The following is a 14610-nucleotide window of genomic DNA, read 5'->3' as shown; positions in this document are numbered from 1 at the left end:
TTGAAGTCCCTAATTTCATCTTAACCTGGGAAATGTTTTGTCTTTGACAAAAAAAGATATTATTTTCTACCAAATAATTCCACAACTAATTTCAGACTTATGCTATAAATAAATCATAATCAAATCCTGATGAATATATAAAAAAGTTTTAAAACACTTTTCCTCATCTGCCAAAGAAGCTTCAGAATGACAGGAGATGTTTCATTTTGTCAGCTTTGATTACATGCCTCTTCAAACCAGTCATTCCTATAACCCACAACTGAAGAGACTTTAAAATGTTTCCCAGTTATTTTGTACATTAGGTCAGGATTTCTCAGTCTTAAATTCTATAAGGACAATAACGACAGGAAGGATGGAGACTTTCAGTAACTGGTTTCTTTTGTGAGCCAGTTATTAAATTAGATTAATATTATCTTGTACCTGCTGAAGTTTACACTGAAATCACTGGAGAAAAAATAAGGACTTGGTGACCAGTTATTTGTCTTAAATATACTTAAACTACATAATAGCAAAAAACAGTGACTGCATTCTGTGGTACACTTTGGATGTCAAATACTTGGCTTCACTTTTGATTCTAGCCATCAAGATTAATTGTATTCAGATGCTTTCTCGGATAAAAATGGACTTTTCAGGAAATTTTAAGTATTATGAAGAGTTGAGACTTGACAGACATTGGACCTGAACTGTTCTTATAGGACAATGAGAGGATATAGTCTCAAGCCGCGCCAGCGAGGGTTAGGTTGGACATTAGGAGGAATTTCTTCACAGAAAGGGTGATTAGGCATTGGAACAGACTGCCCAGGTGTTGCAAAATGTGCCATATATATAAATAGAGAAAGGATGTTCTTTGATGTTTGATCTTTGTATACTTTCAAGTCTAATCAACAAGAAGGGAGATTTAATCCATGAAACAGATAGCAGCTAACAAGCTCTATGTGATGTCCAGGTGTCAGAAAAGCAAATTACTTCTTGGTAGAATTGCCTTGTTAAGGTTTAGGGCTTGACATGCTTCAATGATCTCAGACCTATGGGGATGTTAACAAAGCTTGGGGAGAAGGATGCCCACTGATAGCAAAGAATGCAGAATTTGTTGGTCACAAGGCCATCTGGCAGAACCCACAACATAAGGAAGAAACTAACAAAGCCAACTCAGCATTTGTGCTAAAATCAACTCCAAAAGGTAATTCTGGCAGGGGGAGATCACGACCAACAACTCACTGACCACCCATCCAAGAAACCCACTGAGCCAAAGGAAGAGAAAGACTGGGCATGTGGACTAATGAACACGAGAAGCAAGAGAATCGTTAACCCACAGAAGACAGAATGCTAATTAATAAGAGAACTTTGTAACTTATAGCAAATGAACAGCGATTCCTTTGTTTGGCAAACTGTATAAACAGTAAGAAGTTGGGATAGCTGGCATGGTTGACTTGTAGAATAGCACCCGGGCTTGCACAACTCTGAAATAAACAATCCACGATTCCCTTGAGTGTGTGTAATTGTCGGCTTGTTGCACACCGGGTAACGAATCCGATTTTTGCGGACTGCTCAGGGAGACGGTGGAGTCACCGTCCCTGGAGGTGTTTAAGGAACGACCGGACGTGGCACTCAGTGCCATACTAGTGTTTGGTCGTCGTGTTGGATTCGATGACCTCAGCAGTCTTTTCCAGCCTGACTGATTCCATTATTCCGCGATTTTATGGACCGGCTCAGACGCATCATCCCCTCCCACACGACGCCCGCTCCCCTCAGCCGCCCGCCCGGCCCCGCCCCTCCCTGCGCGCCGACGCGCGCATGCGCGGCGCGGCCGCGGCGCTCGCCCCTCCCGCCGGGCCGGGCCGGGCCGGAGCGCGACGGGCGGCGCCGGAGCGGCCGCGCCCCGGGCAGGAGCCGCTCCCCGGGCAGGAGCCGCCGCCGCCGCCGGGAGCGGAGCCGGGCGGGCCGCGCCGCGCCATGCGGCTGTGCGGGGCGCTGCTGAAGAGCCCCATCCCCAAGCAGATCGAGTACTACTCGCGCTTCTCCCCCTCGCCCCTCTCCATCAAGCAGTTCCTCGACTTCGGTGAGCGCCGGGGCCGCGGGGTTGAGGGGGAGGTGCGGGGGGTCACCGCGGCTCTGCCGGCGAGTAGGCCCCGGCTTCTCGGCGACAGCTCCTCGATCCCCGGCTCCTCGATCCCCGGCTCCTCGCCCCGCAGCGTGAGCGCGGCCGGGCCCGGCGGGGCGGCCCCGCAGGCCGGGGGGCCCCGCGCTGAGTCCGGGCCGTGCGCGGGGTCGGTGCAGAGCGAGCAGCCGCTGCGCGTCTCACCCAGGTGCCGGGAGAGGCAGGCGTGGTGCTCCTTCCCTGCGGTATTCCCGGGCACGGGTGCCGTGGGGATGGGGGGTCATACTAAGGGTTTCTGACCTGACGGTTTTGTGAGCTTACCCTCTCCTTCACTCGCTGGTCTTGAGCGTGGAAATTTTAATCTAGAGATCGACTTACTTAAACCTCGGGCGTGAACTCTGGCAGTACTTGTGTGGGAGACCTGTTTGTGCAAAAATCAGAAATGCTTCAGGAAACGTTGCTGATGAAAAAATAGCCTTTTTTTTTCAGAATAAATAATAATGACATTATTAGTATAACAATTATTTCAGAATAAATAGCATCTTTCTTCGTAGAAGCACTGGAACTAAACCCAGGAGTGGCTTGTGCTGCTGTTAGAAAACGTGCTTCCATCTAGATAGCAATAAACCTGTATCTGTTATCAGACGTTGTTTGGCTCCTGCTCTCTGACACAAGAGTTATTGAGATTTTATTATCATATAAATATTGCTGATAGAGTAAATGTAAACGCCAAGTGTAGCACCATGAAGTGTAACAGAGCGTTCTTTCGTTCCACGGTTACACTAAAGGTGCAAAAGGACAAAAATGAGCCGGTGGTGTTCAGCCAAAAAGTGATTAAAAGTGGAAACAATTAGTGAAAGAATGCTGTAAGTACAGAAAGCCAGTGCTGGGCTCGATACAACATCTCAGTGAAAGAGGTTTTTGTACCATTTAAAAAGAAAACAACAAAAACCCCACATCACACCATGGCTCCATTTAAAGGAGAACCTTGCTTTCTTTCTCTGGTCTCCACTCACCTGAATTTGTTCTCACTTCCCCACCCCTTCCTGTGCTGATGGGCTTCTCCAGCTCTGGCATTTGTGCTTCTTATACTGTGTCTTTCTGTACTGCTAAGAGCAATAGCCTAAAACTTATCTTTATTTTAGCCCTGACATTAAACAAATCGTGTCACCGTTGCCTATTTGAAAATTGGGTTTGTAAAGTGTTGCCAGGGAAGTACTGATGATTGTGAGGCTTTTCAGTTGTGACTAGAGAGGTATAAAGATTTCAGAATTTTCTTTAATGCCTTGGATGTTGTGACAAAACTTTGCTTTTTGCTAAGGATTTCTACAGGTCTCTGCTGCCCCTGCATTACTGTTTGCCTTTAGACTTCTCTTCTGTGGCAGCCTTTCAATAATGTTATGTTTGTTCTAACATTGTAGTGTCTGTATTACTTTGTGGTTTGAAAAATGTCTCGCAATTCTCAGGAAAAAAGTAGTTTTATGTTACAATTTTAAGCCTGGTTTATGTTAGTGGAAATGAACAGAGTGAGAATGGCATGTTACAGCCTGGCCAGCCTTATTTTTTGGACGTGCTCCAGTCTGTTGTCACTGGCGTGTCATTGGAATCGTGTGTGCAACCTACATATTTAAGTGTATTCATATTTTAAGACTGATGGGAAGGTATCTAGTCATTGACATTTAAAACCTCTGAAGGAAAAAAAAATGTCTATGGTTTAGTCTTGGAAGGTCACTAGGAGTTTCTAAAATTAGTAGTTTTGTGTTGTATCAACATTGCTAAACCTATCAGCTTGATCTTAATAAGCCTTATGGGCCACTTAACATCTCCACTTACTCCCTATTTAGTGCCTGTATTTACTTGGGAAAACTCAAGTAGGAAGTTTACAGCAGTTTAAGCAGATAGATTAAAAACAGTGTAGTTACTTAACTTATGTGATCCTAGGTGTTTATGGCTTTGGGTAGTTTCAAGTTGTGTTGGAGACTTCAGAGGCCTAGAGGAAAAATTGACATCAAAATGTAAGGTGATGGTGCAAGAGTTTTACCACTTGAGGCGTGGAAGGCCTGGAGAACATGCACTGTGTCAGGGAGCTATGTTACTTTAATCTGAATTAGCCAAAAAAGAATTTGCTGGTGGCACAGGACACAGGTATTCAAGAGAGCAAATACACCAAGCATAAGGAGCACGATACTCAAGGTGCAGTTCAGTTGTGTTTACCCCACCTGAATGTGTAATGGAAAGAAGACACTCTGTTTTGTGGTCAGCTTATAGAGGCTACCTAATGTCTCACTTAAAAAGAAATGGTATTTTTAGTTGAGCTACATGAATGTCTGTAACAAATGTGGATAGAGCCTTCCCAAATCTTCGTTCACGAAGCCCAGCCGTGACTGACATGAATGTAGTGCTTGTTTTACAAAAACGTGACTGAATTTTCAACAAATACTGAAGAAGAGTAAGCCCAAAGGAAATGTGTGAATAACCCTCTCATGGCAGTCTGATTTTGTCTGATGTACATTTCTTGTATGGGATTTGCACTCACTGTGATGTGGATTTATTTGAAGAAAGTTTTTTGACTTAAATTCTGATGCTAATGAAACTGCAATGTGTTCTTTATGTCTTTTTTTTATTATAGGTTATATTGGTTTGTACTAAGTTGTTGGTGTAAAAATTTATCTCTTTGTAAAAATCTGATGAGCAGGGGAGGAAAAACTTTATATTTCTTGTGAGCTGAAGAGTCTTCAAAGACAGTTGGTGGCAATGTATAGGGAGGTACAGCTTGGGCTTTTATTTATTAGTAAATAACCATGTGGGTTGTATGGAACACACCTGTCTGCATAGTGGGACTGTAGAGTCTCTTCCTTTCCAGTGATATAAATTAACTTTCTCAGAGAGCTTAATTCAGCTAATTAAACCTCTATAAAAGCCCGTTTGGCTGTTTGAGGTAACTGGCTAGTCCCAGAAACCCGTGAAACAAACCAGAAAGCAACAGTTAAACAGCGACTCTCACTTGGTTTTCGTGGCTGAGCCCTGTCTGTGTCACGTACTTTGTTGAGTTTGCAGCTGTCTTTGTAGCTGCCGCAACTGTGTCAGAGGTTACTGTGTCACGGGCTCGGGACCTCTGTGTCAGAAAGTCTGAGCGCTCAGATTATGCAGCTTTTTTCTGTTTTCGCTGTGTTTACATTTTCTGTTTGCACACTCCTGAATACTGTTCAGGCAATTTCTTTTGTTATGAAGTGTATTTCCCAAGATTGTTGTGAAATCTCGTTCCTTTGCAAAGGAATGACCTTCTGTAAGTGTGTTTCAATATAAACAAGTTTTGACCTTGTATAAAATTAGCATGTCACTCCAGGTTTATCCAGGCCTCTATATCTAGTCTGGCAAAACCACAAAACAACCAACTGGATTCAGCTATGTACTTCCAAACTGGGTAGTTCTTCTGGAAGTTATTTTGATAGATTTCCAAGTACAAGCATTTCTCAATGACCCAGACTGATATAATTACTCAAATATCCTTTCTGAAATGAACTTTTGAGTATAGATGTCATCTAACGTTCAGGTACATGGGTCTTTGTACATTTGGGGAGCTAGACTGTTTGAGAAAAGCAATGCCCATACTGGAGATCCATATTGATCAAGCATCTCAATTTAGATTTGCTTCAGTGTGGAGTGGGCCTTAGAGGGTGACGGGTTAATCCAAAATACACAATAATCTTAATCACCAACCACATGGATACCCAGTGGGTCATGTATGCCTGGGGAAAATATTAACCCATCAGACAGGTTTGTTTGAGAAAAGTAGAGTTTCTTTTCTGTGAGTGTCCTAGTATTTAAAAAAGGCACACGGAGCCCTGAGCTCACGGTGCCTGCACTGCAGCCTGTGTTGGTGAGGGCTGGGTGCGAGCCGGCCCCTTAGAGCTGCACCGGTGCCGAACCCTGCCCCGGCTGGCAGGCTGCACACAGCTGCTTGGCTGCCTCGGGTACCTCAGTGAAGTTACTGACAAATGTTTTGGGAAATGAATGGTTGTACTGCAAAGGTTACATATAATTAAGCACAAATAAAGACACGAGTGAACTATAAATTGTGCAATCCTTTGATCATGCATGAAAGAGTCATTTGAAGTTGTGCTTGTGCTGTGCTGTTGTGAACGTGTGCCAATATACTGTACTCAAGTAATTCTCTCATTGCTGCTGCTCAGCTGACCAAGTGCCTGAGACTTTTGTGAGTCTGAGATTTGTTTCATCAGAAACACCTACCATGTGCTTTTGGAGCTTGTTTACTACTAAATCTGTCTGGGCCATTTGTACTTAGTCTTTTTTTTTATGTTTCAAAACAAATATTTTGGATTAATTTTGTACTTATAGGGTTAAACTTTGCTTTTTGTTAGCTCTTTGAACATTTGATGTACTAGTGTTCATGTACCACATAGTTACTGATGAATTTGGATAAAAAAGTCACGCGTATGCTGAAAATAGAAGTGAATCATAGTGAACTCTTGTTGTGGAATGTGGCTTAGGAGATCCTGATTTTGTAGGTTATAGTCAAAATATTTGTGGCAACTGCTGCAATTTGTGGCAACTGTGGCATTGAAAAATACCATGAAGGTTGTAGTTTGGTAATTTTACTGTACTGTGAACAGCTGAGCATGCAGCAGATAATCAGTGACTGCGTGTGGTTTGGGAACTGTTGTGCCCTGGGGCGTATCTGGAGGAAAAGATGATCAGTGGATCCTCCCCATTTTTAAATACAATTTTTGGTATGAAATTGTTTAGTTTATGTAGTAAAAGGGTACCTGTTATAACTTAGCTGTCTCGAGGAAACCTGTAGGCCTCTTCCAAAACTAATATAGGGTAAACCATTTATTGGCATCACTGTGGATTGTTGACAGTTGACAGGTGATCAGGTTTCTGCAGGAGTGTTTATGCTTCCTGTTGCCGTGTTGGCAGAGCCAGCAGCACTGAGCTGAAATGTGCCATTGGAAGGGTAGCTGGCAGATACAGTTTGAACAACAAGATGTGGCAGTAGGAAAGTAGAGTTCAAAGCCAGCCTTCTGTCTCCAAATATAATTATTAATCTTCTTATGGAAGATGACTGGAAAATTTTTGTACACGAAAAGATATTGGAAAATTTTTATTGTGTGGTTTTTTTTTTTTTAACAGAACATTGCAATTGTCTTAGATACAGTTTATCCACCAAGGTTTAAGGCTAAAAGATACTGTTGAAGAATTACCTACCATTTATTGCTTGCAGCTGTGTTTTCTACTTCTGTTTGTGCACTGACCTTAAAACCTTACACTTGATTTAAATGCATCTTAAAAAAAAATTTTCTCTTAACACATATGTTAACCATTGGTATGGTAACCACTGAACTGGATCACAAAGAGGAATGCTAGTCAGACATTACTGTCTTCTATTTTCATCTGACTGGCTTCAGCTTCCATCTAGCAGTTTCATTACAGCTTTTGTTGGTAGATTGTGATCTTTTGATGCCTGGAATTTTTTCACTATTTTTTCACAATTTGTACATTGTGATGGAGTTTGATTTTTTTTTTTATATTGTAAAGCTAAATACATTAAATGAACTATTTCAAGCCTTGTGAAAATACTGCGGAATTATCTTTTGTGGCTTTTCCAGAATTTTCAGTGTTGTTCTTCAAATATGCCTGTTACAGCTTTAAATAGAATCCCTTTAGGAGTTTTGCCAAACATTGGAATAGAATCATTTTACTGCTGTTTAGCTTTTACCTTGAAAGGCTACTTGTTGGTCACAGTGGCTGCGGGATGTGCAAGCTGATTGTCTGGCTGCTTTTGTTCTTCAATTATTTTGGGGTTATCACTTTTCCATATTCGGTCCTTCATTCCCTAGATCTGGGCATGGATAAAGTTTTCATTTCATAACATTAAAAAGGGTTTTCTTTGAATGGGCTGTAGCACAGCAAGTAAGCTGGAAACCTTTTTGATGCAACTCTTGTTATTTATAACCTGTTCCTATTTACAACTGCCAGACGCTGGCAGGCAGTGATGTTCCAATACTATATATAATATTGAGGGTTTTATAAAGCCTAATATTGATTGTTTTGAAGGTCTGGAAGAGTCGTTGTGGTTAGATAACTTTGTTTAGCAGTCACTGTTAACTGTGGTATGATAGAGATATTTGTGTGGGGGAGTACTATGTAATATTAGAACGGGGTGCGTTTCATTTACTGAATTATCTGTATCAGTCACTTTTGCAGGCTGTTTATTCAATAAAGGAACACTTAATTTCTGTGAGTAGTTGAGACTTTGTATATTCTGAATTAAGTTTTTTAGTATAGTTATGGTACAAATTCCACAAATTGTTGTTGTAGATGATCAGACTGGATCACCAAGGTAATTTTTTTTTCCTCATAAAGGTTAAGCATGGAAAACTCTTCCTTCAGTAGGTGGTTTGGCCGGCCAGTCTTGCCTGTAAGCATAGGCTTGTAGTCTGCAAGTGAGCATCCTCCAGCTGGTGGAATTGCTTGTGCTTTGTTTCCCAAAACAGGAGAAAATTTCTCAGTCTGTGTTCTGTTTGTCTTTGGACTGACCAGAGGAGCTGGTGAAGTCCTCTGCCTTGAGGCACTGGGAAGGGGAGATGATGTTACCCTGGACACCCCACACATCTCTGCATGCTCGTGTTTGGGTTTTTTCCCTGAAGCTGATAAGGCATTGAAGCAGTTCGATGTCTTTGGTGCAAGGAGAACAAGAAGGTATGAAGCAGTAAACAATGCCAGTGGTTCTGTTTGCTTCTTTTTAGCAAGTAGCACAAGTAATCCAGAAATTGAGAGAAATTGGGAGCTTGGGAAACTTCTTTCTGGGGCGACAAAAAGATAGGATTTGTAGTTCTTGAAGATTTAAAAATGTTTGGGACACCTTTTTCTTCCAGCAACTGGTAGAAATTGTTGAAATGCCTCCTTTAGACTAATAAGAATGTGCTTGAAAATCTGAAACTTAATTAAATTTTGATAAAAGTGAACGTGAATTTGATAGCATTCCTTCCCTTCCAGAATGGACGAAATGACAGCTAGTGATTGTAAAGTAGCATAACTTCTACAAACTAAGAAAATAGGTAGATAAGGTCTCTCCTAAGACATAAGGAGTACAAGGTGATCTCAGTTTTGGAAGGAGCAATTCTGATGCAGATAAAAGATAAGAGAGCAGTAGAACAGTGTTAGGAATTCCAGAAATACAGTTGATTAAAAAAAAAATATGAAAGGTGAAAGCAAGGACATCTATCTCGGGTTGCAGTACAAATAACAGCTAAGGTGAAAGGTCATGGGATAAAAAAGCAGATAAAAAGATGTTGAGATAATTTATATTAATTGGGGAGAATGGTCAAGTGTAGCATTTACTTGGTTTAAGTAAGTACATAAAGACTGTTGAATTCATCTTTGCTTTGGTCTTCAGAAAAAGATGAATTGTATCCAGGAACATAAAGGAAATCACAATTCTCCCCTGACCCAAATTTTAGATAAGCTGAAATATATCTAGATCCTCTTGGCTTAGTGGGTTCCAGTAGAAGTAAGTCAGTTCTGTGTTTCGTGGGTAGCTTTTTTCTGCAAATGTGAGTGGCCTGGTGCAGTACAGCTGCTGCTTATGGGCTTCATGGAGATAAGGGATGGTGATGGCCCCAGGGTTCTGGAGTGGGAAAATACACTACTTGTCTTTCAGAGAAATGGAAGAGGAGGACAGTAGAGTTAAGTCAGGTTACCTGAAGTAGCTGAAAAAAATGATGGAGCTAATAATGAAGTTATACATAGATAAACACCAAGAGAAAAAGAGGTGGTAAAGAGACAATAAATTGTGTTGGGCTGGCCTAATTTCCAAGTTAATTTGATATTTGCTACGGCAGTAGCAATACGTGCTGCACCTGGCTTTTTATGAAGTTTTGGCACAGTCCCATGTGAAATTCTTAATGAAAAAAAACCCAAAACAACACACAAAACAGCAGAATAACTTCAAGGTAAGATTGCTATATAGTAGATATTAAGTGTTCTGGTTCTTGACCCTTCCAGTTGAGCACCCATCTAGGTGCTTGCTCTTCTCCTCCCATCCCCCATTGGCATGGGGAGAGAATGGAAAGGGGGAAAATGAGAAAACTCATGGCTTGAGAATAAGACAGTTTTAAAGTGAAGAAAAGAGGAAGAGGAACAAGTGATGCCAAAGCAGTCAGTCACCAGCCCCCACAAGCAGAGTGATGTCTCAGTGTGATGGCTCTCTGGGGAGAGAGAGAGAGAGAGAGACAGCACAGTGTTTTGTGTAGTGACTGTTCTATCTCCACTCCCCCCCAAAAATATATCCTTCATAGAATTAGACATAGATAGATTTAGCAATTGTTTCACCTATTTTCACAGTTACTATAGTAGAACAGCTTTTCTTGTTGCCAGTTGTCCTTTGTTTTTTGTAAAAGCCACCTTTTTCCTAAAATTGCTGAAGTATTTTACACGCTGCTACTTATCCTTTTAAAAATGTGTTCGGTTTTTTTGTGTTTTTCTGGAGTCAGTTAAATATAATTTTTCTTCTTGGATTGAAAGGATAGATTAGAGCACTGAACTGTGATTCTTAGATACAGTTCTCCTTTTTCTGATGCTTTGTATGTTATAAGTGGATATTTTAGTGGCCCTTTTTTCCTCTAATCCCTTCTATGTAAAGGCCTTTCTATGTAAAGTTAAAAAATTATATTTTGCTAAAAAGTAAGTTGCATTTTAACTGCTACTTATTTGTTTTAGTCCTTATTTATGTTTTTCTGAAAGATTTTTATAGACTGGATAAATACCTTCAAACTAGCAATGACGTAGAGGAATCCTCTAATCTCTTTTTGTTATGTAGTTTGTTAATCATCAAAAGCATTTGGTAACAAGATGTTTTACAGTCTAATACATTTCACCTCACTGAGGCTGAAGGGAAACTGGAGCATGTGGTATTGGTAGTATTTTTATGTAATTGGTTTTAGCTGGGTGAGTCTTTGCTCATAAACATTAATTTTATTTATGCTGTAGATTTGGAATAGCTTTTCCTTTGGCAGGTTGACAGGAACTAAAAGATAAAGCAGGGATTTGTATTTTTCTGGAACAGTTAGTGGGAATTATGGAAGTTTTTCATAAAGGTTAGGAAAGAAGTTGTCAAAGCTGTGAGTTAAAAAGAGTGTTAAAAATTTGGAATATCTAGTTATAACCTTCAATGTGAAAATAGATTTTTACCTCTTATGGGAGGGAAAGGTGATTATGAGTTCCAAGAAGCAAAACTCAGTCTTTTCTGGTCAGTTTATTGTAACAGAATCTGATCAGAGCAACAAAAGAGGAATAAAGTTTCTTTGGCTTGGTATTTTAAGTGTCATCTACATTTAAAAAAAGAGTTTTAAATTTTTTTTGAAGTTTTGAGTCTCAGCAGAACAAAACATGACATTTGTTTTGCCCTGGGTCTCCTGTTTGAAAGCCATGGAGCCCCTTTGCAGTGAAGGCCAGGGCTGACGTGCAGCTCCTTCTGGCTCGCAGACTGACTGTTCCCTGCTCTGGACTCAGGACTGTCTGTGGAAGAGGAGTTGATACAGTCTGAAGAGCTTTTTTTTTTTTTTTTTTCAGTTAGTTGGTTGTTTTAGAAGCTCCTTGTGCCTGGTTAGGGAGGGAGTCTTTGGGTTCCAGAGATAGCTCTAAGATCAAGAACCTGATCTGGGCCATCTCTGTCTGTCATTTGCTGTGAGGATTGCCTGCAATTCGGTGAGACAAAGCTTTGCTGCTAAAATGATTCATCTGTCTTTCAGCCTACTCCCAAATCACTCAAAGGAAAGACAGCCTAGGGCCTGTGTGTCTAAAAATAATACAGCCTGTGGGTAATCGGTTGAGTGCCTCTGCATTAAACTTTATAGATACTTTGATTACTGTGTTGTGTCTTGACAAATGCATCAAAATACTCAAAAATTTATTTTGTTAGATCTGAGTGATAAGCAGCTAAACACTAGTTTTAGATTAGGGAAGCTTATTTTAAAAGTTCATGCTTTCATTCGGATTGTTCTGTATAATAATATGTTGTGCTGGTTTCCAGCTTTGACCAGTGGTTATCTGATAATCTGTTCCTCTTGAGAGAGACAGACATATGTCTTCCCTCGAGTCCCTTCTATGACAGGAAGGCTGTGGCTTTAAGAGTTAAAATTAATGATTGGAGTTTGACTAAGACTTTGATAGATCTGCAGTGTATTGTGCATCTGTTAATTCCTTCTGTTTATCTGTTCCAGTTCAGCAGTAAGTTAAGCTGCTTTCTGGCACAGTCGGTTTCATTTAGAGGACAGGTTACTTGAAACAGTCTTACTGGAGTTCACAAGTTATATATCCGAACTTATTACATTATTATTATTGCATTCTTTATTATTAAATTAGTGTACAGCTAATATAATAATAAATGTAAGGTCTCAGTCCATGTTGAGCTGTCCAGCTGTGCTAAGGACAAGTTGCTGACATTTTGTTCTTAACCTGCATTTACATGAAAACATGAACCGACTTTCTCTTGATGTCACTGGTATTCTTTAATATGGGCAGAGTAATTAATAGACATAAGGTATAAACTGGCTCACTCTTACAGAGATCTTGGAGATAAGTATTTTTTTCTGTTACAAATTCAAGAGCGATTGTTCTTACTTTTAAACTTCTTAAGTTCAAAAGTCTAGACCTTGATTATGAGTGGGATTTGGTCTGCTCGTTTAGACAACAGAACATAGGCTAACGCATTTTCATGAGTGAATGGTATACTGAGATTTTCCTTTGGAGTAGAAAATAAGTGTTGAAGTTGCCCTGGCAGTCAAAGAGTGCTTGAATCTGTTGTTATTTGAATCACATAAATAGGAAATGGTTTCTTAAGCTCTACTATTTCAGTACTCCAGCTCTAGATTTATCCATATGCTGTTTCAAATGACTGTTGGAAAGTTTAACTGCGAAGCTAACTAGTATGTGAGCTTGCCAGTTTGGACTGTACTTAGCAATGAAACAACACAGAGTGGTAATGTGGAAATCAACGGTTGTACAGTGTTGACAGCTGGGTTCTCATCTCTGACCATAAATCATGTAGATTGAGAAGACTTGAGCACCTCGCAGTGTGCCTTTTCCATAGCCTGCAAAGGCCATACTAGTCATGGGAACTGGGCTGAAGAAGGGAAAGAAAATGTGGGAAAGTTTACTTGCAGACTTCAGTTCCTCTGGCTTTACCTGATTTTCTGGCAGCAGTTGTTTAACAGAACTTAATTGTTCAGATTTCATAAAAGTGATAAGTTTATTATAGTTCAGTAAAATCTAAAAAAAATTTTTGTCCTTAATTCTTCAAGTTTCATTTTTTTGAAACTTTGGAGTTTCTCCAGTTTCCTTACTGATATAGAATCAGTCTCTTTATATGCCGGTCATATGTGCAGAATGAAACCATGCCCTTAAAACAGGGCATTTGCATGAAAGAATTGCAAGGGTTTATGGAAGTAGCCTTAGAGAGCTGTGATGGAACTTTGGCTGAAGCTTAGTTCTGAGATGTCCAGAAACAGGCTTAGTACCTGAGGTTAGTGTGGGACAGATCCTTGAATTTGTCCATCTTCAGGCTCCCTGTGTCAGAACAGCTGTATGGGCTGTGGTTGCTGTTCTGTAGAACAACATGGTAGGTCCAGTTTTAAAATACACATTTCTTAGATGCAGCCTGTGGTAGAGAGGAAGGGTCAGCAGGCGTCAACATTTCCAGTGATGTGTGTGTGTTCTTTTTCCCTCTGCTTCATCTCTTCATTGGGTTTTACCAACCAACCAACCAAACCCTGTATGCTCTTTATGAGATTGATAATTTGAGTGGTTGGTGAGATAAATACCTACAGAGTATGCTAAAAATGCCATTGTTTCTGTTGGGCAATAGGAATACTTTTGGAGTTGGGATTGTTTTGCAAGATTTTGTTTTGTAGCCACATTTACTGGGACTGTGCGAGCATAGCTTGTTTGTCTTTTAATAAATAGGCCATGCTCCTGAAATGGTGTGTAATCATTGGAATTCAACAGTCTTTCTTAAGTTCTGTTTTCCTTGCTTCAGCAGCAAGTTATTTATTTTAGCCTTTGTTCAATCTGCTCTGATGCATAGATCGTGATGTGTATGCTTTTGAGGATTTCTGCATGTCACTGTTTTACTTGTTTTTGTTTTGTTTGCCTGTACAGGAGCTATAAAGTATCTCAGAAGCTCAAGAGAGTAGGTATGGTCCATCACTGCTGCCTTCCTGTCTGTCTTCCTTTTGCCCTATCTAAAAGCAGTAGTAGTAGTTTCACAGTGAAAGGCTTCTCATCTTGTTTTTATGGATTCTAAATGGAGTCTCTTGTCTCTGATGCACAATAGGTGGGACTTTGCTGCTTTTGAGTCTCGAAGTAATACAGTATCTAATGTCTCTGGCATTCCATACATGTTAATGGTGAGAACTAGACCTTGGAGTGCAGTGGAAAGACTAAAAAGAGCACTTAGTTTCTTCTTTTTCTGTCTCCTATGACAGATAAGT

The 14610-nt window shown here is 40.4% G+C and overlaps 1 protein-coding gene across 1 annotated transcript in view; it reads left to right on the top strand.

Moving 5' to 3' along the window:
• Positions 1-1833: 1833 nt before the first annotated feature.
• PDK3 (pyruvate dehydrogenase kinase 3) overlaps positions 1834-14610 on the top strand; it is a 51907-nt gene continuing 39130 nt past the window's right edge. The window contains exon 1 of the mRNA XM_027727969.2: positions 1834-2059. Coding sequence (XP_027583770.1) covers positions 1954-2059 — 106 coding nt within the window. The 5' untranslated portion in view covers positions 1834-1953. The remainder of the gene's footprint in view (positions 2060-14610) is intronic.

The sequence above is a fragment of the Pipra filicauda genome, unplaced genomic scaffold, assembly GCF_003945595.2.
Source record: "Pipra filicauda isolate LSUMZ 115617 unplaced genomic scaffold, ASM394559v2 scaffold12_size5214236_pilon, whole genome shotgun sequence".
Classification (NCBI taxonomy): domain Eukaryota; kingdom Metazoa; phylum Chordata; class Aves; order Passeriformes; family Pipridae; genus Pipra; species Pipra filicauda.
This window is presented reverse-complemented; position numbering and strand designations above follow the sequence as displayed.